The 23645-nt window shown below is 40.1% G+C and overlaps 2 protein-coding genes across 16 annotated transcripts in view; both read right to left on the reverse strand.

Annotated features, from left to right (window-relative positions):
* Positions 1-1976: 1976 nt before the first annotated feature.
* On the reverse strand, positions 1977-6316 carry macir (macrophage immunometabolism regulator). Its single transcript, XM_023796420.2, has 3 exons — positions 6171-6316; positions 5874-6076; positions 1977-3915 (listed from the first exon to the last, which is right to left on the reverse strand). The coding sequence occupies exon 3, from the start codon at positions 3906-3908 to the stop codon at positions 3276-3278; it is 633 nt and encodes a 210-aa protein (XP_023652188.1). The 5' UTR covers positions 3909-3915; positions 5874-6076; positions 6171-6316; the 3' UTR covers positions 1977-3275.
* A 156-nt stretch (positions 6317-6472) lies between these two features.
* Positions 6473-23645, reverse strand: part of ppip5k2 (diphosphoinositol pentakisphosphate kinase 2) — a 40116-nt gene continuing 22943 nt past the window's right edge. For 4 of the 15 annotated variants that reach the window (XM_072714790.1, XM_023796403.2, XM_023796405.2 and 1 more), the window contains exons 19-32: positions 23529-23645; positions 23142-23269; positions 22852-22966; positions 22217-22324; positions 21735-21851; positions 20889-21059; positions 18594-18635; positions 18295-18468; positions 15267-15339; positions 13445-13564; positions 11822-11884; positions 9245-9388; positions 9002-9136; positions 6473-8809 (exon numbers count right to left, since the gene is read on the reverse strand). The exon at positions 23529-23645 is cut by the window's right edge and continues 107 nt beyond it. In XM_072714790.1, coding sequence (XP_072570891.1) covers positions 7647-8809; positions 9002-9136; positions 9245-9388; positions 11822-11884; positions 13445-13564; positions 15267-15339; positions 18295-18468; positions 18594-18635; positions 20889-21059; positions 21735-21851; positions 22217-22324; positions 22852-22966; positions 23142-23269; positions 23529-23645 — 2670 coding nt within the window. In that variant the 3' untranslated portion in view covers positions 6473-7646. The remainder of the gene's footprint in view (positions 8810-9001; positions 9137-9244; positions 9389-11821; positions 11885-13444; positions 13565-15266; positions 15340-18294; positions 18469-18593; positions 18636-20888; positions 21060-21734; positions 21852-22216; positions 22325-22851; positions 22967-23141; positions 23270-23528) is intronic. The other 11 variants (XM_072714791.1, XM_072714792.1, XM_072714795.1 and 8 more) reach the window with 11 other exon arrangements.

Consider the following 23645-nt stretch of genomic DNA (forward strand, 5'->3'; position numbering starts at 1 on the left):
ACTTATTACCCAGAATGAAGGGTTTCAGGAGGTTCCCAGGCTGCACTCCGGCACACCTGTCCTGGATAAAAAGTTACGAATGATGGGTGCGATATGTTAAAGAGTAATTAGAGAATTAAAAATAGATATTTACTCCCAGTCATTTTACATTTAGCTTTGGAAGCTTTCTTCTCTTTGTAAAACATGGACACTGAAGCAGTCGATAGTCAAATGTTTTAATAATGCCAAGTGTACGACCACAAAAAGCTTAAACTGCAATGGCATCACAGAGCATACGTAGACCCATTCAGTAATTCAGCCAAGTGCAGATCCAAAGTCATGGTTCTGCGGCTTGTTTAAAAGTCCCCACTTAAACTGCAACATCTAAACAAATAATTTAAACATTTCAAATAAAAAGACAATACACAACACGAGGCTCAGAGAAATGAACTGAAAAGCAAACAACCGTAAAAAGGCACTGCAGCTAGTGCTGCGATTTCATAATGCCTTTCACCATGAATGACATGCAAGAGTTCACCATTTCCACCCTGTGTTACAATGGCTCAAAATTAGCAATGCTTACCAAGTAGTAGTAACCAGGAGGCTTGATTTCAATAACTTTTGTTATTGCTCTCGTAAAAGCCATGTAACTGAAGCTTAGACAGGGCAAGGCCTTTTTTCAGATGCAGAACATACACGGAGGTTCAACTTCCATTACGTGGTGCATCGTCTGCTGACACCACATCCATGAACAGCTATGTAAGCTTTTGTACAGTTGACTCTCATTCAGCATGGGGGCTCCACACGAAAACAGGTGCCGAGTGAGATTATGGGCAAGTGAAATTTCCAAAGCATTCTTGGATGCGAAGCTATGCATATTTCTCAATGCACCTCAACGATAGAATGTACTCAATAAAACAAAAGTTTTATTGTAAAACATGTATGATAATGGAAATCCAAAGACATCACATCTGTCTGTCTGTCAATACCGGTATGCTAAGTTCACAACAAATCATGTTTCACGTAGCTAGCTAACACAAAATTTATAACAGAATTAATTAATAGATGTCAACCTTTAAGACAAAAATCACTTTCAACCTTGAGAATCGCCTATGTATTCTACCTATATTCTTGTTAACTGGTGTAGAAGCACTTAGAGACCGAAGGATTAAAGATTCACACTTTTAACATTTCCCTTCCTTGTCTATTTAAATTGAGGCACACTCAAATGAAGCTATTAATTGTGAATTTTCTATTAACAGTCAGTTTCCACCCTAGTGAAAAAAAATAGCATGTATGTTAACGGTTTATAAATTTCTACATTCTACTGAAGAACTAGATCATAGATGCTGTTGTAAAAACAATACATTAAAAAAAAACTGCATTTATTTTTGCAGGAAAAGCAAATCCTCACTGGGGCATCTGGCAGAGGAGGCTCACTGTACATAGACATAAAACTGTAAGTCATTCCAAATTGTCAAATATACACACGCAAATGTAAATGCAGAAAATGGGACAGAAGCTTCATGCTTCTAAAAGAATAGCTTTAAGACCTCAATGGGGAGATCATTTTCACTGTCTTAATCACAATTTCCAAACGCTCTTAGTTTGTTTGGAGCTTCAGACTGAAATAGTAAACACCACGCATGTTGTTGCATGAACCTATGCAGACCTCAGAAAGCTAGTAAAAATGAAACATGTAACACTGAAAATATATTTGACATTTAAAATTTTAAATAAAATTCTACAGTACTCAACCACAGTCTTAAAAAATACAAACCAGCAAAAGATGCCTTAAGAATTAAATAGCAATAGCTGCACAGAAAATTTGTCATACAGCTTCACCCCCCCCCCACCCAACCCCACCCCAAAGAGTGTGATAAGTTATTCAAAGATATTTTTAACAGTCTATCAGCTGCAAATGTTGTTTTATTACTGAGCTGCTTTAGAAAAAGGTCACCCACGCTAACAATCGTTCTCTGCTATGGATATTACATTAAGGTGCTTTAAATCTGATTTGTTAAAGTCATGAATTTATAAAGTGTTTAAACCAACATCAAGATATCCATCAGGCCAACAAATGGTAAAGAATTTAATTACTATATAATGAAATGTTTTAATATTAAAAACTAATTTTTAGCAAAAGCACATACAGTGCTTCCAGCACTGTACAAAAATTGCAAATATCTTAGTCATGTAATGTGAATATTCTATCCTACATAAATATTGAGAACCAACCCAATGCTTCACACAACCAATTGAAATCAAATAAAAATTGAGAGATGCCCTACAGATTCCTAATAAACCATTATAAGTTAAACACCAGGGCCAGTGACACCATTGGCTCAGTTCCGTCTTTCCCAAGAGCGAGAACTTTCCAGATGATTGTCCTGTGTTATTCTATGAAAAACATTGCCAAAAGAATGGTTCATCAAGTTTTTATAGGATGCCCATGAGTAAATCCTTTGGTTTCTAAAGCTATGCATTCAGAACCTACACACCTGTGTGACAAGTATCATACAAATTAGGCATGTACACAAGAGCTTAAAGGAACCATTTTCTGCACAACCAGTTTCACCTCTGTCATGTTTCCCCTATGAAAATCGTGCTGAAAGATCAAGACGCACACAAACATTACAAAACAAAATAAACCCTAACATATTTCCAGCATATAGCAAGTTTGATGATAGTTAAGCGAATCTTACACTAAGCATGTCGCTAATAATCTTCTCCACCACAACTCTGCTTAAAAGACCCTTTTATACAGAACAATGCAAGTCGGTCTTACGTTCCATTTATGTATGCAGGTATGTACTTATGAATACGCAGGTGAAGGTAAGCTTGATAGGTGTGCTAATATCCAACAAGTCATTTTAAATTGATAGTGTGCTTCTGGTTCTGAGGCAATGTTTTCATAAATATTCAATGTGTGTAACAGTGCAAAGGCAGAAAAAAAAGGAAAGCTGCAATCGATACATTGCCAGATTCACAGAAATCAACATCGTTCCTTCAGTTACTGAATGTACGTGTTATTGCTACTCTTGAAATGTATTCTAAATATTTAAAGTTACTCTCGCAATACCACACACTACGTCCGGTTGCCAATACCCATTTATTCGTGTGTGGACTGCTCTCACGTTTAATCCTCAATGTAATGGTTCATTAAGTGACAAGATAAATAACACACAAATATCAGGAGCGCTGCCTAAGCTCTGTGGGGGGAGGTGGTGTTGGGGGACGGGGGGACGGGTATTTCGAGAGATGTGTCAAAAATCGAGCGGTTCCCTGGGTCCACTTCATGTCTTGTTCCTGGTAAACAGCCGCTCCCCTCTGAGGGTGAGGTGCTGAAGCTGGTACTGCAAGACCTCCGTGTCCGCCGGCTCCTTGACACTCATTTTGTCCAAGTTGAGGTAGTCCAAAGATTTTGAATGCGCTCTCTTTCCATTCAAAAGGCAGAGCGGCAGAGAGCCGTGAAGTACCTTTCCGGACTCCCCAGGCAGTGACTTGAGGTAGTTTTCACCTGAGCTGGGCATCCTTCTCCGCCTCTGCCCATTGACTGCTGGAATGTCGTAAGGCTGGTAGTGTCGATTCTTGGTTTTGTATATCCGAGAGGCTCGATGAAGACCCAAATCCACCGGCTTCGTGCACGGGCTCCGTAAGGCGTCGGTTCCTGAATTCTCTGCGTCGGATGACCACTTGTGGGCCAGTTTAAGGAGCTCCTCTCCGGTGGTGAAGCCCACAAGGTAATTGGAGTTCATGTGGACGATCTGGTATCCCGAAACCGTACTTTTGATCGGAGAGCAGGGCGTGCTGGCACAGCGGGGCTTCTCCATCTCAGGCTTCAGCGTAGCTTTCGCCTCTGGAGCAGGAAGAACAGACATGGCTGTCCTGGATACTCCACTGACATCCATCTCCATCGTTAAAGACATGACCTGACTGGAGGAAGATGGAAAAAAACAACACATACACATACAGACACATAAATACCGACGTACCAAATAAATAGATTCCGGCATTTTTAAACAGCAAAATTGCTAGTTCATAAACAGTTCAGTATAAGCACAGTTTTACTACTAAAATGAAGACTGAAACAATGAAAGACAACTGAAATAAAAAAATAAAACTAATACATTCGGTAAAATCGTGAGTAACATGCTGTTATCTGAATTTTAATTCTGAACGATGATTATCATATAAAGGCATGAGTCATATACACCAACATGCCAAGAACACTGCCTTTGTATTAAGATAATACATGCAATTACATTAATAATAAATATTCAAATATTATTCAAATACTCAAATATGCCTCCACAGCACCCATCACTAGGAAAATGGTGGCAAAATTAGATTAATACGTTGAAAAGCACAAAACAAAATTACAATTCTAAAACTGCAATCAAAAATAAACATAGCTACGGTTTATAGCCTAAATATACTGACTAGAGAGCATCAGTAACCCTAATAACACTGCGTCCTTAGTCCTTAAACCTCTTGGTAAACCTTCACTTTGGTCACATGATGGCTTGCCAGCACCGTTTTGCCCGGTGTGGCCTTTAGAGAGAGAGAGAGAAAAAAAAATAAAAAATCAGACTAGGACCGCAAGTAATTTAAACGCAAGACCTTGGGGAGGGGACACAAAAAACACCTCTAACAATTTACAAGGCGTTTTTACGCATGGCGAAAATCAGCTGCTACAAACAAGGGCCACGCAAATATAGGTCAGAGCAATCCGAATCAAAATATTAAACACAACCAACGAAATCGAATTAAAATGAATCGGCTAAACCCCGGTTATCATTAAAATGCCTTTTACCCAGACTACCAATGGCGAGTCAGAGAACACACTGCAAAGCACACTACAAATAAGGTATCTAAATGTTTTAAATGACGATGCAGTTCTCCTCGCGTGCACTTCTCTGTAAGGGTTTCTTTGTAATTTAATAACATTATTCAGGCCTGTGAAATCAACTATAGTTGTCGGGACTCAAACGCATACGAGTCCCCATTCATAAAGCCGCACATCCCCAGGAACGCTCTAGGCTCCCGGGGAACCAAGCTGGGCGCTGCAGCCTATCATCTCCTGCCTTCCCCCTAAATAATCGACTTTAAATCACCATGAATCATCCAAATATAGTGATCGAGTGGGGCCTGCCGCCATGAAGCACTGAATATGGAAGCATTAACGTTGGGATTAGAAAGCCATCCTCTCATCTTATGTTATTCATCCTTCCATTGATATTCCATCGAACTCATTTGAAAAGAGTATCTCGATGCACAAGCTTCTTGACATTCGCCAATATATAAATCATGAAATCTGATTTCAGTGCAGAGCCATCGGTCCAAACACACCGGTGCATCCCAATGAGATCCGTCCCCAACTGAATCATCCCTGCCTCACACACCTGTCATCGCTACCCCAGAACATGCGGGCATCGGTTTGGACAAAGCCGGCCCGTCCGTGCGTTACCCACTACGATGGATGAACCGTAAATAATGAGCCTCTGGGTAGGAAACACCTATTAATTACGGCCAAAAGCGGAAGGCAGATCGTGAAGGCCAGCTCCCAGTCTTTTTCTGAGGCACATTAGCCGCTTAGCTTTCCCGTTTCATACGGCTTTTGCTCAAACGGACAAGCGGCGCCGCAGTATAACGCGTAAAAAATAGAGAAACACTCAAACAGTCTTTAAAATGCTAAACTCCGCCATTTTTAACAAGGTCGTGAGTGAATTCGCCCAGACGGTCGTTCGCGTCGTTTCCGAAACAGGTGCAGGTGCGACTTGGCACCGAGCGCCCCGGAGACAGCAACGAAACCTAGCCGGGCGCTGTCAGAAATACATCCCCGTCATACATTCTGACAAGGTTTGGAAAAAAGACAAGCAAGAGAGCCGAACCTGGACCGTGAAGGCGAAGCTAGCCAGCGCTCTCTCCTCCTGCCGAATGGACCGGGTCCGCTGAAGCCAGAGTAGTGATATAGCGCACTTCCGACGGCGGTCACGTGGTGGTGACGGAATCCGCCGATGACCTCACCCCCCGCATGCTGATCGGATCACGTCTGCTGAGTCCAATAGCTTGTTCTGGTTCCTTGTCACCTTTGCTATATGTACACATATAATACAAGCACACGTACACACTACAGACATACATACATATTTGCATGTAGTTTATTTATAGCGGACTGTTTATACTACCTTATTATAAGAATGTGATACTGTTATGAAGACTACATTAGTGATTTGAAACTGACAGGAGTTTTAATTTTTGATCATCTGTTGTCTGTCTCTTAGTCGATGAAGATCCATTGAGTAAATATAAAAACGCATTAAAGGCCACGACATCAAATATAAGGTCTAGAAGATATCAACGACGTTATTGTAACAACCATACTCTATACCTCATGTATTAACAAAAGCAGTGCGATGAGGCAAAGTCGTGCTAATTAAGACACGTTTGACATCAAGACTAACCAGGTATCACTAAATACACTACGTAATTCGTTGTGATTAACAGCTTTATTTAAAAATAAAATACGAAAATAATCACTAGAAACAAAAACAAGACCCACTTTAAACGGTATTTAAATGTAGCGGTAACACGGAGAAGTGTTTAAAACATCTCCTACCAAACATATTTGACTTACTGATACAATTCTTGCATTTTATTTTTTAATATTGTAAACTAATGTTACATTGCTTTAAAAATGCAACTGCACATGGCTTACTCAACATTTTACAATGTGGAACATACCATCGTAAATGAGAATTCAAATGAATTTAATACGACTTACTTGCAAATTCCAGTTTTAAAATATATATGCAACAAAAATATTGGTGTTTAATGCATTATATACATAGACTTATACAACAATCTGATTAAGAAGAAAAAAATGAAACAAGGCAAAATCAAAAGGCATCTCTGATTTCAAATCATTGAGCAACAAAGTAAAACCAGAGGGTAGTATTAAAAATAGTATATTTTATACTTTACAGAGCTTCATATGTATATAGCTTTGTCTTCCAAAAAAAAAAAACTAAAGAACAATGTTTGGGTTTCTATTGATGGCCCACACATTTCACTGTACATTGCCCTCAGATTCACGGTCATAATCCCACTAAATTGCATTTCACTCAGCAGGTCTGGTGTCATATATACAGCATGGCAGGCATTTCGCTGAACAGGGACACTGAAAGACATTAGATTAAATGTTCTTTTGTAATGGACGTTTTTACTTTTACTGACTTGCACCTTTTCCAGAACACCATAATGTGAGATCTATGTAATGGAAAGCAGTGAGTCATGTTTCCCAGGTACCATCTAGAACATTTAACATTTCATGTATTTTTTTTTTTTTGAAAGTTTATATGTACAAAATTAGAATTTTGACAAAGGACTTTTTGCCGATTATATGAAGCAGTTGTGAAATACCAAATGTGTGAATGACTGTCCAGTTCCAGTTTTAAGTACCTACAAACCACAAACACTGTAACATTGTCCTTTGGTCTCTGTCCCAATAAAATGCCACAGATTTTACCTTGAATCCATGTTCATCTAAATTCTAAAAGAACAAATTCACAAAAGTTCTGTTAATAATATACTGCGTTGTTACATAAACGATAAAAAAAAATTGAACAGAGATGGCATATAGCATTTCCATGCCAACTGTCATTTCATGGCTGTTTACTCTGGGCCCTGTGGGACTCCTGTGTCTTAGTGGCAGAGTGTAGGGGTCCTTTGTCCTTCTGAGAAGCAAGAGAAGAATGGTCCCGAGCAGCATCCCCATCCCCACTGGCAGCATCTGGCCGGTCCTTCGAGAGCACTTTTACAGCTAGCATGCCACGGGGCAAGACTTGCTGGGAACTTCTGCCTCCAGGGCTGTCTTGACTTGAATCTTGTGAGGCTACTTTATCAACAGACATATCATGGGGCGTGGCTGTGGTACTTCGACCTAAGGATTGCATCTTAATACCTGGGGCACCTTGGGCTGTGGGTTGCAGAATGGCCTTATTACCCATAATGTCATGGACTGAAGGCAGTAGGGTAAACTTATTACCTGATGTATCATGGGGTGAATGCTGTAGGAAAGTCTTATTACACAAGCTCTCATGGGTTGAGGGTTGCAATGTGGTCTTTATGCCCAGGGTATGAGGGGTTGAATCCTGCAGAGGACTCTGATTGTTCAAGGTATCATGGGTTGAGGGTTGCAATGGCATCTGACTGCCCAAGTTGTGATAGACTGAGGATTGCAATGGGGTCTTATCCCCGAGGGTGTGTGTGATTGAATCTTGCAGTGGGTTCTTACTGTCCAGGGTATAAACATTTGAATCTTGCAGGAGCATTTGATTTCCCACTGTATCATAGATTGATGTTTGCAATAGGGTCTTATTAGCCAGGCTGTGATGGGTTGCATCTTGCAGGGGAGTCATATTTGCCAGAGCATGAGGCATTGAATCTTGCAAGGGAATCTTATTGGCCAGAGCACGAGGCTCTGAATCTTGCAAGGGAATCTTATTGGCCAGAGCACAAGGCATTGAATCTTGAAGGGGAATCTTATTGGCCAGAGCACGAGGCATTGAATCTTGCAGGGGAATCTTATTGGCCAGAGCACGAGGCATTGAATCTTGTAGGGGAATCTTATTGGCCAGAGCATGAGATGTGGAATCTTGTAGGAGGGTCTTATTGGCCATGGTATCACTGACACATTGCTGTACATCTCTGTCTCTTGGAGTTTGCCGGGTTGAATACTGATGTACAGCTCGGTCTCCCACTGGACCATGGGGTGAGTTGTCAGTAGAACCGCTCCCAGGCGCTCTGCTGGGGGATCCACTGCCTGCTTTGGGGTCGGAGGGATAGGAAAAAGGCAATGCAACCTTGTGTCAGACAAGAGACAGAAACTCCATAGCACCATTGATAAACAACAAGAAGACATAAGGATGTGTATATGCAGTGTGTATATATTGTGCATTTATATTTAAACAGTAAAGGTTATACGTAACACATATTATACTGACCTAAAACCACTTACCATCAGTTGCCTCCCTTTCCAAAGATCTCTTCACACTTGAAGCATGAGTGTAAGGACAAGGCAGAACCCTTGCTGGAGTATATGTGTTCAATGGGACATTCCTTACCGGACCAGCACCACAGATTAATGCAGAAGCTGAAAGCAACAGGGCACATGTCATATATATATATTTTTTACCACCCTTTATAATGTGGCAGTACCATTGTAGACCCACAAGACTGTATTGCACTCAGTGGTACAAACCAGGCGAGGATGTGGGCGTCACCATGTTGCATTCCTGGGACATGGCGATAGACGCCAGGAAGTCATCGACCTGCTTCAGCGAGAGCGAGTTGTGAAGCGTCTCCAGGGGGCAAATTGACGGGACCATGGAGTATAACTCAAAACCTAAAAGGGAAACACCACGTCACAATGAGGCTGTTACTGGGGGCAAAATTAAGTCGTCACTCACTGATACTCAAAGTAGCATAACTGTCCCATCTGAATAATTATGGCATCAAAACTATACTCCACACCTCACATCACAGGCACAGAAATACCATCAGGCCTTACAGATAACACAGGGTCTCCTAAAGTTGGAATGATACAAAATGAAATAATGCATATCAACCTACCTCAGACCAGTTTACAGTATTGACTTTCCAAATAAAATGTGTGAATCCTCATGAAAAGAATCAAGTTACAATTCGGTCAGCCCGTACATAACATCCAGTCACGCAAATGTAAATAAAACCAAGCAATAAAAAACAGTTAATTCAATCATTTGGAATAAATTTAACTGCTACTTCCCACTATAAGCTAAAGTGTTTCAGTCAATGGATGTATCATCATTTTCTTGTCATAAAAGAAACCTAACACTACACAATGTACCAAGAATGCATCCAGTTTATGGATTATTCAAAAGCAAAGGGCTTCTTTCTTTAGTCTTTTCCAGTTCTGCATCAACCTCCACGGTGTCCTCCATCCCTACCAGGCAGCCTCAAAGGTGCTGGGAACGAGATGCCTGGCTAATGTTTGGCTTGGCAGAGGAATATCTACGTACGCCAATGCTGTGCTGCACTGGGCAGGAGTAGTGCAATGCCTCAATTAACCAGCAGCACACAAGTGCTTGACAGGCCTATTAAAAGTACCTCACTCGTGTTATCCATCCAAATAAAAGCTGCTGAAATTCTCAAAAAGATTAATTCAGCTTCACTTCAGACTACATTGTGGGGAGGACAATGAGGGAGGGGAATAAACCTTTTCCCCTACCGGTGTCTCCTGCAGACTCCTACTGAAAAATCCCTAACACTGATCCTCTGTTATGTTTTGGGTCTAGCTATGCAAGGAGTATGATTAGTGCAAAAGGTTACAGATATGCGTTTATCCTTTGCATAAATAAATAACTGATATACTGACAGGACGTTATGGACTGTAATGAGAACGGTTTCCTCTCAAAAGAACTGGTGAATAAAGACAGAAAACGTAACTAAAAATCACACCAGAAAACTAAAATAGTAATGACACAAAACAAATAAAGGCCATAAAAGCCAGTTGTAAAACAAATGCATTCAAATGGGTCAAAACAAAACTTTGCAACCAGCCACACAAAGACCTAAGGCATGAACAGCAATGAAACACAAATACATCTATGCACATGGACGTAACAGTGGATGAAAACATGGAATTGTTAATACAATAAACCAAGAGCAGTGATACATGTCCAGTTAACAAATGCAGAAACGAATTGCTGAAGTATCACAGAATGACCAGAATTGAGTTCATTTACTGAAAAAAGACAACCAGTTCATCTAATGGAAAATTTCATTGATAATGATTAATGTATGTCATTATTTGTATTTAAAAATAATCATAAACTGAAAATGTATGTAATTATATACTTTAGTAACATAGTGTAACAAGCAATTTTCTATGTTATATACATTCAGTGGTGTTAATTTAAATAAATTTTGGTGTATTGGTTTGAAAACCAGTGCATTTTATCTTATATTAATGACATTTATCAATACTTACTGAACTTTATCCATATGGCTGAGGAATCACTGTTTAACTGAATGAGAATCTATATCTACAACAAAACATTGATGTGAAATTCTCAACTGCTAACTTCCATTTTTCACCTTAATCACAGCTACAAGGTTTATAGGGGAAAATGGATGGAAAACGATACAGGGAAAATATGTAAAAGTATGGAAGAATTGAGTAAAAATCAAACACCACAAAGAAAAAAGACAGGAAAGAACATCAAACCACCCAAACAGGACATGAAAATGGATAAATGAATCAACACTTACCACAGAACATACTGGAAAACACTGACCCATTTAGAAAAGCAGTTTTGAACAACAAAAATAAAAAATAATGAAAAAATGATATGAAAACATTTAGAACTAAAATGATTTCTGCAAAAAGCCTTTTTAATTCTCATAAATCTTATTTTAGAATGGAGCTTTTTGGCATGTTGTAGTTAGCAGAAAACTGATGTCTAAACTGGGAAGAATTTAGAAATAACCAAGAATGTCACATTAGAATTTTTGAAATCATGAAACCACATCCCATGTTCTCTTTTTTAAAAGAAAGCATTATTTTCCTTGCACCATTAAATCACAGAATTTACACAACAGAAGGAGATAGCTTTAAGAAAATTCATATATCCTGATTGCCGGAGAGTTTTGAGATCCCAGTGTTTTCCTGGGATAGCTAAGGAGAAGCTCAATGTTGATATGTCAAATAAAAAAAAAAAAAAGATGAAGCAAGGTTGTTACATTAAAAAATAAAAAACAAAACAAAAAAAACCAACAACAACAAAAGCAAACATACCATTGGTTGGGTGTCGAGCAAATGAGATAGAAAACCTTTTTACAGCAGAACCACGCGTGGCCTCTGAGAAAGAGAAAAACAGGTACCTGAAATGTACAACAGCTAAACTGAAAGGGGGAGGGTCAGAAAAGGAAGAGCAAAGTGTTAGAGGACATGCAAGGTGACAGGGTGAAGGAGGAGGAGGAGGAGGAGGAGGAGAAGCCGTGGATTAATGAATGAGGGTTTGGTCAGCCAGCACTAGGCATAAGTGAACAAAAACAAACAAAAAACAAAAACCAAACAAATGTTACTCATTGCTATGAGTCCTATTAAGGGATGAATGTCTTTAAAATTCCTTAGATGTTCTGAGCCTTGGGCTGAGAGATGCTGAGGCATCAATGCTGTCGTCACAAAAAATGTAACTACAAAACTGTTCACACCCCCAGCAGCATGTGTACAGAGAGAACTGGAAAAAAGCTGAGGTGTATTATTCATCTAACTAAAGGCCAATCTCAAACAGAGCTGTTTTTATGTTGGATGGGATGGCCAGGCTAAACAAAATTAAATGAATAAGTAAAGATTTTCAGATACTAAGGAATCCTGGACTTTATAGGCTGATAAGTTTGGAAAAATACGTGTTTTATCCCCAAAAAGATTGATTATCTGAAATCAAGACTAATAAATCAGTCAATGGTGAAAGCAATGTAAAATAATGCCTACTATTTAGATTTGCATCCACTGGAAAATAAATTGAATACAGTTGAAATCTAATATACGGAGCACTTCTATTCATGTTGAAAGCTTTCAGTCCTACAAATAATTTTTTTTATTAGATAAAAAAAGTAGAAAACTTGGCAGGCTTTAAGACCCAGAATACACTTAAGAGATTCCTCCCCCTGCAGTTAGCTTCAGTGTTAAAGCCATGACAAAAGCTAGGTTTTATTTAAAAAAAATGTAAAAAAAGCCTCAACATCTGTACACGATTTGCTTAAAAAAGAAAGAGAATATAATTATGTTAACCAATAATGAAACTAGTTTCCTTGTTACACCCTTTAAAAGTACAAAAAGTACTGTTATCATCATGCATGTTACTGTAACGTTGATATCATAACATTTCTAAAGTACCCCACCAGTAGACTTGCCCTCCCCTCATTTATGTTAAGCTGGAGGTAAATAGATTTTCATGTCTAAAATAGTATATATTACAGAATGAGGAGTAGTTCTAGTATAGATGATACAGTATATATAGTATTGTGACACAAATCTTAACCTGAAACTGCTACAGAAAAGATACTACCCCAAACTAACACGAAGAGCAGTGGCAAGGCACGCTAGGCTTGAAACCTGAGTCACTTTTAGCAGAGCGCACCTTATTCTATTAAGGCAAAACAAAACAATCCCTACTATTGCTTGCTTTTGTAGCAAGCAACCCACGGAAAAAAAATATTTTTCACAATCAACACTAAAACAAGCATGCGCGCACACACACGCGCACACACGACGGTTATCCCAGCACACACAGGAAAAAAAGAGCTAATTTCCAGGATTCCTTCATATAAACAAAATAAACAAAAACAGAAAAAAGGCGATGGTTAATGGGTTCAGGGTCATCTTTTACAGATGTGTGTGCGTGTTTGCACATACCATCTAGGAAGGCAGCGGAAGTCAGCTTTTTACGGTGCGCACGAGCATAATCCTGTAGGTTAGGTGCACTGGAGGAGCCCCCGAGCACCATGGTGCTAAACAGCCCAGCGCAATGTGACCCTAATGGGAGTTAGAGAAGATACATACAGCATCCGTGTGCCAACACGCGTCACACCATGGAAATTCATGCAACGTGCATCCGCCACAGATTCTTGCCACAAAGCCCCTGTGTGCAACCCCACAGAAAACGTCACACACGGACAGTAATGTCACTTCGAGTAGCCTGACTTTTTTTTTTTTTCTCGGTTTTTGTTGGGTTTTTGAAAATGCAAGCAGGCCCTTCGTCTCTCGTTCCATGATTTCAAGCTTGTTTGTTCCAGTTGACGCGAGAAACATGAACCGGTTTTTCCCAAGAGTAGATGTGGGTTGAATGAAGTAGCACTGTGTTGTTATATTTGATCGGAACTGATATATTTCAAACAAGTTTGCTACTGTGCAGAATTTAGAGCTATTTTATAGCAAAATAAATACAAGTATTTGTGCTAATGAACAGTACTGTGCAAAACTTTGACAGTCAAAGAAAAGTGTAAAACTATATTATGTCTGTCAAAGCATGTCAGTTTAGCCATTTCAAAAATCACCCCAATATCAGCAGCAGCCAAGTATTTTCTGACTCGAGAAGCAATACACCTTGTGTGGCTAATCAAAGTCTTATTGACTTTGAAACTAAACAAAGCAAGGAAACTGGTGTTGCAATTTAACAAATACATGGAATGGCTGGGGTGCCCCTGAGGAGAGTTTTAGAGAACAAGAAGTTCTTCTTAATTTTTACTGTTTTACTCATGCGCAGTGTGTCCAGAGCTACACGGACACCTCTACACGGACACAAATTTGGAATGAAGCAGACGTTCATCCGCGGAGGTGCACAATCACATCAAACGCATCATAAACGTTTGAGTGGACACGTCCGCTGGCATGTGTGTGGAGACCTACGAACCAGCCTTTACTACCCAGATAAACTGCTTTAAACGTTTCATTTGACTTTCGCAGACAGTGCTGTTTTATGCCGATGCTACATATTTATGCAATGTAATTCTAACCTGTAATTCTGCTTTGGACATTTGTACATTTTTTTATTTAGTCGTTGGGAAAAAGCTGAAATATGTCTGGCCTCAAATAAATCTGTAAAGATTCCAACTGAAACAAATTAATTTCCATAGCTGACGCATTTAAACGCCTGAGTGACTGAGAAATATAAATTACAAAATGGTACATTTTTAGTCAACAAAAGGACATTACCACCATGTATGAGATACATGAGTTAGCACTCTTTAGGTCAGTTGTGTGGCAAAAATCTTTTTAAAGGTTATACATTATGTTAAAATTGCATCACTAATAAGCTTCACGTCACCATTTAGTAATTCGTCATTCAGTTTCATACGATTAAAAAGGCAGACAGCAGCCTCTGCAAGGAGATCAAATCAAAGTGCTAGGAGGGTATAACAGGAAGGAAGTGCGGGAAACGAAACAGCAGGTCAACTGGTAATATGCACCAATCACAAACTCAGCCGTCGAGCGTAAAAAGCAATGTACATTATCACAGACTACAACTGTACAGATTTCCTGTATTTGCCTAAAAGGAATTTTAGTTCTGTAAAATAGCAAGTTAAAATGATGTTTCTCATTATACAGGTCAAGGTATTAGATACTATGTAACATTAATGCGATGTACACTAATCTGCATTGGTAACGAGGCCTAGAGTGAGTTAGCGTGTTGTAAATCCATTGAGTGTCCGTGTCGTGAACAGAAGGGGCGTCTTACCTATCCCACCTGCGAGCTTGTGCTCCGGATGCAGCCTGCCTGAACGAGTGTGGCCGCTGCTCTCCGAAAGGACCTGAAGGAGACCAGGGTGGTTGGGGGCAGGGGAGGGGGACAAGACGAGGCTTTAGCATCACATACCACAACCGGTGGGGGTAAACGCAGCGTGCGGAACACAAAAGCCCGCTCCGGAAACACGCATGTTAATAAGCAGCACCGAGAAAAAAAATGTTAGCATGGAGAACCATGATCGAACAAAAGAACCAAAAGAAGGTGGTCATGCAACATGTCCAGGGGACCATTCCGGGCAGGACATCCTGCCAGCTACAGTGCACACACAGCAATGGAGAGAGGAGGATGCAGGAAGGATGTAGGAAGGATGGAGACATGGCAACAGTTCGCAAGTATGACAACCAAGACAGCCAGATTTTGTTTATCTTTTTTCCAACTAGATATACACAGCACCTGTCTCAAATAAGGGAAGACAAAAGAAACAAAACAAGGTTTTTTGTTGCTGTTTTTGTGAAAAAGATACTGCCACTGTTTCGTGCACGGATCGAACAACGACAACTTGAAATGATAGGGCCCTCCGTTTGGGTAAGCCTCACTGCCGGACCTTAGTGACAATCGAGGCTAACGAATGGGCACCCGCATTAAGTCATTGTTACAGACCACATCACCCCCCTTCTAGGCGTCACCATCAAAGGCTGACGACCAGCAGGATGAGAAGGAGCAGCTCCGATTGATTTCAGCCACATGGGCAGCTGGATTATCGTCAGATTAAAGTCTCAGGATAATTATTTAACTGAAGCATTTTTCTTAGCTAAGGAGGAAACCTCAAATCTCAAATGTCTAAAAGACAGATCTAGACAGCTAGATCCCTGAGGCCTGCCCCCAATGCAGAGAAGGCCGAGACGAGAGAAACCATGAGCAAATTCATCTCAAAAAAAAGACATGCATCTCCAGATTTCAGTGTTTTCTATAAATCCATGCTAAGGAGCTCGAATCACTGTTTGCCAATCCGCTCCTCAGGGACAAACAGCTGCTCCATGTTTTTGCTTCCTCTCAGCTCCCGGTAGGACTGTCTGTGGGTCCCCCGAGAACCGGACTGGGAAACACTGAGCTAAACTTCATAACTGTTCATCAGAAAGTAATGTAAGGAATTAATATACAATAAACATTTAACGTTTAAGAATCAGCTTTGGGCAGCTTAATCAGTTATTCTATACTTGCTTTAAAGGCTGCTGTCCAACGTACAAGCATACGTATAACATACATATATAAAAACGTTCTTGGTAACAAAGTACATCCAGTATTCCAGCTAAAATCAAGAGGCAAAGTTTTTCAGAGCTAACATGAAAATATTTATAAAGCTACCTAACATCTACTTAATGAAAAAAAAATCTTAAAAATAAAAAGCCAATTAAAATGTTTCTTCTTGTTTGTGGTTGACATCAAAGTATCGAAGATAATAGCAGTGAGAGGAGCCTTTACATTTCAAATTTTCCTAAAGTGTCGACCCTATAGAAACAGTGTCCCAACAGTAGCGAAACAAGAACAGACCCACGTTCCTGAGGGAGACACACACCAGGCCGCTGGTAAGAGTGACTTCTACAAAGCAGAATATGTGCATTTTCAGACATATGGCCGCTTATGTCATGGCCCACAGAAGGATCAAATTGATATTTGGCACTGAATAAAGTCGCAAAGGACAGATGACACTCATCTTTCAGCAGATTAATGTAAAGAACCATATTCTTGTCTCTTGCTCCATGTTGTACCATTTGGAGTACAGGAGGAGAGTGTCTAGCTAACATAAGATGCGGTGCTCTGTTAGCCACAGTTTGGCAGTGAATAATTCATCTTGTAAGGGCCTTACTTAAGGACCCAATGGTGAAATCGTTTTGCCAAACCTGTTATTTGAACTGGCAACCTTCCGATCCCAAGCACATCTCTGGCCACGCTTGAGGCGGAACATGGAACATTACGTGCGGTTTCTGATCAATGTAGTATCTCCCCGGGACAAATACAGGGAACGTTGGACGGCTGACGGTCAGATTTATCAGAGGGACCATCAGACATGTTCGGCAAATTCACAAAGAGCAAAGTGGAGGCTTTGCAGGCTCAGACCACAAAACATCATATTTCCACTCTCAGAATTAATTGAAGAGGCAACTCAATTAATCAATGAAAGATGCGTGTGGGCAGCACGTGGTTAAAATCCCACCCGGAGGTCAGTCGAAAGCAGACTTGCATGAATATGCAACAGCAGTGAGATAAGCCCACAGTGCCGACAAGATAGCTGTTTATGTGAACCATAATTTACTGTAAAAATCAATTACACTACATGCTCCAAAACATCAGATTGAACATAAAAATCAATGACAAAAAAAAGGCACGAGCTCAGCAATAACCATTAACATCACATTAATAAAAGAATAAATAAATAATGAAAGGATGATGATATTTTGTTTTTACTCTGCTATATTGTAAATGAGGTCTCAACCTCAATGTATTTCTGAGTTAAAATAAAGGTTGAATTAAACTGAACTGATATTTCAGGTAGAATCAGCAGGAAATTACCAAAGCACTGATCGCTGCCCCAGTTGCTACCACAGCTAATTATGAAGGGGTTAAATGTTATTGATGTAATCAACGCTTAAGTATATTACATGGTTTAGCAGCCAATTAAACAAAATATTATGAAGAATACCTAAAGCTAAAAAAAAATTTGAATAATAGGCAGAAGTCGGGTGTCTTAGCTGTAACTCCGAGAATCCTTTTAAAAAGTCCAAGCTGAAAATGGGGTTTTATCACAAGTCGTTTTAACAATTTCTTGCATCATCTTCTAGAATGTTCTCTACCAGAGTTAGTAGACTGCTACAGCTGAAAACGGTATCTTTAAATTGATCTGCCGAACAGGTGTCCTTGTCGACTTCAACCATATGCTTGGTGTGTGCATAAACAATAAAGAAATGGATCAATAAGTAAGTAACACCATCTGTGAATAATTAATAAACTTTTTAAAAACCTGTTGCCATGAGCCAAAAATACTGGATGTGAAAGCCAGTGATTTGGGGGAGACAGGGGAGGAAGGCTTTTGCTCCCCTGATCTGCGTCTTCGCCGCCCTGTACCAACACCACAGGTGTAATGAATCCAGGTACCAATAGAGTCAGGGCTAGACACACTCAGGGGGCTCTCTTCCTGGAGGTGAGAGAGGGGGGGGGCAAAAACAGCACAATCATGCAACATTACAAAACAGTCCAGCTACTGTGTCCAAACAACATTCACAGCTACGCCTCGTTTCGGAATCAAGCGCATCGTCATACTTTGCTGGCTGGGCTCTTGTTAAAGTCCGTCTGCAACGGGGACTAAAAGGAAAGCAAAAATTATAGACTATCAACATCAGTTATATAGTGTTCAAACAAAAGTCCAACACAAAGCAAAAGTCCATGAAGTTTTGTCAGGGGTTAAATTGCGGTTTGTCATTTCATTTCATAGACGCTATAAAAAATAATTAAAATTGCATTGCAACACTGCCAAAAAACCAGCTAGCCAGATTGTCAGTATCATAATACCAAGTCATCTTACAAATATCCACAAAGCTTGTATGGATAAGAGAGGGGAAAAAACAAAAATGACTTACGTGAAATTAACGTTTCATATAAAATTATTACATTGGAAAAAAACAGCCATGCACCCCAAAATGGAAAGCACAGCTTGAATTTTTCATTATTCATAATGGAGCTGTTTGACACATATGCCAGAACACGCAGCCTACTTGCTCTGACCCCTGACAAATCTCCCAGCCAATAACCCTGCAGGCTGCAATGGCAAAGTGATTTTTTAGTGTGTTACTGGGATATGAAATGACAATTAGAAGATGGTTGGAAAAAAATCCAGTATAAAGGAAAAGCACAATTGTTAAAATGTTTTCTAGGAGGAAGGACTTGACTCTACAGAAGTCAACCACTCATTTTAACAGGAATTACTGCAATTATGAAGCTTTCTATTTCTCACTTTAATCACGATTATTACGTACCGGTCACATTTCAAAATCCTGTTGTGCCATCACTGCCATAATACTGAACATACAGAATTTTACTATTACATGACAACTTGATGTGGTATAGAAGCATAAATACATATTATGATCAAGCATTCAAAACTGTTAAACACTCAAGCTTAAGTCGTTGCATCAGTGAATTCCAATGATGCCACTAAAAACAGGATTTTTCACATGTCTGACACCTACACAGACCATGGCTCAAGACTGTAGATCAGTCAGTATCCCTCAAGACTACGGAGTCCAAAGCTATGCTTTGAGTGTGGACCACATACAGTATTATACAGAGACTTGACAAGATAAATTTTAGAGGGAAGGAAGGAGAGAAATGATCATAATATTTAGCAAAGTACAAGAATACATTACAATATTTGATTTTTTAAAAACATATATAAACATTTTGCACCCATCCAACCATTTTGCATCCAAATGATTATATTACATATTTAACACAAACACTTTCTCATATAAAAAAAGAGATGAAATTGGCAGTTGACTATAGTCAAGATGCAAAACCAAGAAACCTGTGATGAAATGAGGAGATAGCCAGAGCTTATTAATATTTCATACCCAACACTGCTGTCATTAGTATATTAAAGTCATTCTCAAAAACACAGCATATTTAATAATTTAACAGCACATAGTATCCTGCATTAATGTGTTAATTTTCATATTAAATGAACATCAATCAATGCCAGCTGGCCGTCTTTCTGACAATATAAGCAGGTTTATATGTCCCAAATTGTGATTTTGTCACTTAGAGATAACTATCACGCACTGACGGAAGCTGACGTTAAATAATTTTGGCAGTGGGCTGGTAACAGGATTAAGAAATGGAAATATCTGACAAAAATGGAAAGAAATTAGGTTTAGAAAGCAGTTCAGTAGAACTGTGCACATCACACACGTTAATTCGCCAAGCTACGTCATTAGAAGAACCATTACAGACAGTCTAATTAACTTCTGCATTAATTTGAACATACAGTTAGAGAATTAGTTCTAGGAAATAAAAGTATTTACATCCTAAATGGGACTTGAATGAACAAAAATTTTACTCTCATGGTACCAACCAGTGCTGAAAGTGGGCTGGTAGTAATGAGTACATAGTACTGGCATCTCCGCAGACTACCAAGAGTTCATGAATAATTGGCACCCGTTGTCTCCCAGCCCCCCCCCCCCCCCGTTAGTACTGGGACCAACACCACTAAAACCAGTAACCTTGTACATAATGGATGGGGTCCAGTAGACCACAAAATCCACATGAAATTCCTGGGCCTTCTCAGGAATCATAAAGCACACAATTGGAACAGACTCATAAAATTACACATATAAACATTAAAGACAAAGCATTTAACATTTAACACATATTACGTTACAGATAAAATATCTAAAAATGTAAAAACAAAGGTTTCTTTGTTACCCCAGTCACATTAATGGGACCTTAGCCAAAACGTTGTCCTCCAAAATGTCTGATCTCATTTGTTCTAGAAAGTTCCCATAGTGGCTGTACTCAAACCTCACAACAAACTCGATGTCGCTGTTCCAGCAAAGCACTTACCTCCACAGAGCCGATCTTTTTGGAGCGAGGCAGAGGAGATTTCCGGTGGATGTAGATGGGATCGGAAACCAGGGGCCGGAACATCATGAGGGCGCGGTCCGGCTCGTCCCGCTTGACCGCGCTGGATTCCTCGTCGCTGTCGTTCTGGGATTTCTTCTTCGAGCCCTCGTTCTGCGTGCCGAGAAGTTTCCATTAAACCCAACATCTGGCCACACAGCAGTGACACATTCATTAGTGTGTACGTGAAACCAGACAGCGCCAACGGCGGAAATTTCCGTCCGTGTCTCACTCGACCCAGAGGTCAGTCAAAAGCAAAACCATGAATATGCAACAGCAGTAAGATTGGCCCATTCCTTGTTAAGATAACCTTTTAAATTTTACACACAGCAGCCAATCTTAACTAACACACACTGAAGTTTTTGTGTAAAGAATTATAGCGTAACCAGGGCTCAGGTAGCAACAAAAACCTATTGGAAGTTTTAGCACTAAGAATTAAACTAAGCTTGCAAATAGACCAGTTGCTGGAGTAAAAGAGTTTTCCCTATAAGCTAAGAATGGATGCATATCTGATGCATGGCCTTTATCGGAACAATATGATGCAAGGTTTGCATGCCATGAAGACCTGGCCTACGGCTGGGTGAACATTCTGGCCCTGGTCAATCCTCTGCATTAGTCTCCCCGTTACCCTCTTACATAATAAATCAATGCTAATTAAAAATATTAATATTTTACCATAGGTACTAATTTAGGAAGCAAGAGACGGAAGAGGAGGAAGATGAATGAGAATACGTAAAGAGCACTGTGCCTGAAAGCAAAAAATGAAAAGGGAAGCACGGCAACCAGTACCTCTCGAGACGCTGGTCTGTAGCCGAATCCCGATGGCAGATTTTTGTCGTCTTCGCAGCCTTTGGCCCCTGGGCTGAAATGCAGCTCGACGTGGAATCGCTCCTCTGACGAAGGGTCCTCGAGGTAAGAGACAGAGCATGGGTGTTAGCAGCTAACGCAAGACTATTATGCTACTGTGCCATTATGTAATAGTTGAACATAGACTATAAACACACCTTGTTTGGGTCCTTATACAGCATGATCACGATCAGCTATTATGCTACTGTGATATTATGTAATAATCGAACACAGACTGTAAACACACCTTGTTTGGGTCCTTATACAGCATGATCACGATAAGCTATTATGCTACTGTGATATTATGTAATAATCGAACACAGACTGTAAACACACCTTGTTTGGGTCCTTATACGGCATGATCACGATCAGCTATTATGCTACTGTGCTATTATGTAATAATCGAACACAGACTGTAAACACACCTTGTTTGGGTCCTCATACAGCATGATTACGATCTGCGTCATGTAGTTCAGCTCACTAACAACTTTCAGGTAGTCCATTGCCCTCTTCCACTGCTCGTCTTTTGTCTCCTGGCAACAACATAATTAATTTTATTATGCCTTACAAATTACTGTGCCATTTTTTTTCCTCAGCCGCTAAAAAGCTCAAGCAATTTTAATCAGGGAAGCTTTAACTCTCACAAGAAACGACAATGAACTCAAGTAACCCAGACCGTGAGTTAGATTTCTGTGCGGCCATCTGTCACGTCTGCAGCGTTGGCTACCATGTTAAGTGTTGGCTATATTTTAATTTATTGATATACAAACAGAAAGTAGCAAGCTATTAACGTGCTGAGTGGGGGATGAGGGAAAAAAAAAAATAAAAATAAAAAATAAATGTTGATTTAGACCACTCTATAAACCAGGGCATTACATGCACAGCGTAGTGAAAATTCTTATTAATGCAAGCTTTAAACAAAGTAAATAAACTGAAAATATTAGCTAGCAAGCTAAAGAGCCATATTTTTGAGAAAGAAATGCACCTTTAATTGTAGCTGACTGAAAATAGCAACTGGCCTATATAGTTTTAATTGCCGCTCTCACAAAGCACATCTTACATCACAGAGTGCCCCATATCTCAGGATGGACAGCAGCGAGTGCACGTGACTTTCGCTCGTGAAGTACAATCGGGTTCGGACATGGCGTTCCGGAGACATCACTCCCCTGGAGTACCTGCAGAGCAGAAAGGTTACCTGTGAGACTTTGTTACACTAAATTCACCAGAACTTGACAAAAAGCTGAAATTGTACAGCTTTATGCGTAATAGTTTGACAAAAAAGGATGCACGTGCTCACAAAAAAACAACAAACAGTTAAAGACGACGCAGAACTGGCCGCTGTCCCCTTACACAGGGTGAAGTTTGTTGACAGTATCATCATCCTGCGTCCTCTGGAGGTCGGACCGGATCTTCCGGATCAGGGGGGTGCAGTAGCCCTTGGCAATGTCGAGCTTCTCTGGCTGCGATATTCCATATTCCTGGAAAACAGAGGGAGAGGGTCACACACACGGGAGCGGAGTGTGGCAGTGGGTTAGGACGCTGTGTCCATGATTAGAAGGCTTGCTAGTTCAGATCCTGTGGTTGTGATTTTACCGCTGGGTCCTGGACTGCCTGACTCTGCTTTTTCAACTGGACATCGGATTGGACGAAAGCGTCGGTTAAATAAATGTGATGTAATGCATATGAACTGATTTCACCCACCAGGGCGGTTTATAATTTTTCAGAAATTGAGTTCACCTGTGGGATGACGATGTCAGCGAGGGCCTTGGAGAGACGATAAATCTCCATGGTGTTGTCCAGTTTCAGAGAGCTGTTGTGCTGTACGTCGTATTTAATGCAGTCGTAAATGTCGGG

Source organism: Paramormyrops kingsleyae, chromosome 7, assembly GCF_048594095.1.
Source record: "Paramormyrops kingsleyae isolate MSU_618 chromosome 7, PKINGS_0.4, whole genome shotgun sequence".
In the NCBI taxonomy this organism is placed as follows: domain Eukaryota; kingdom Metazoa; phylum Chordata; class Actinopteri; order Osteoglossiformes; family Mormyridae; genus Paramormyrops; species Paramormyrops kingsleyae.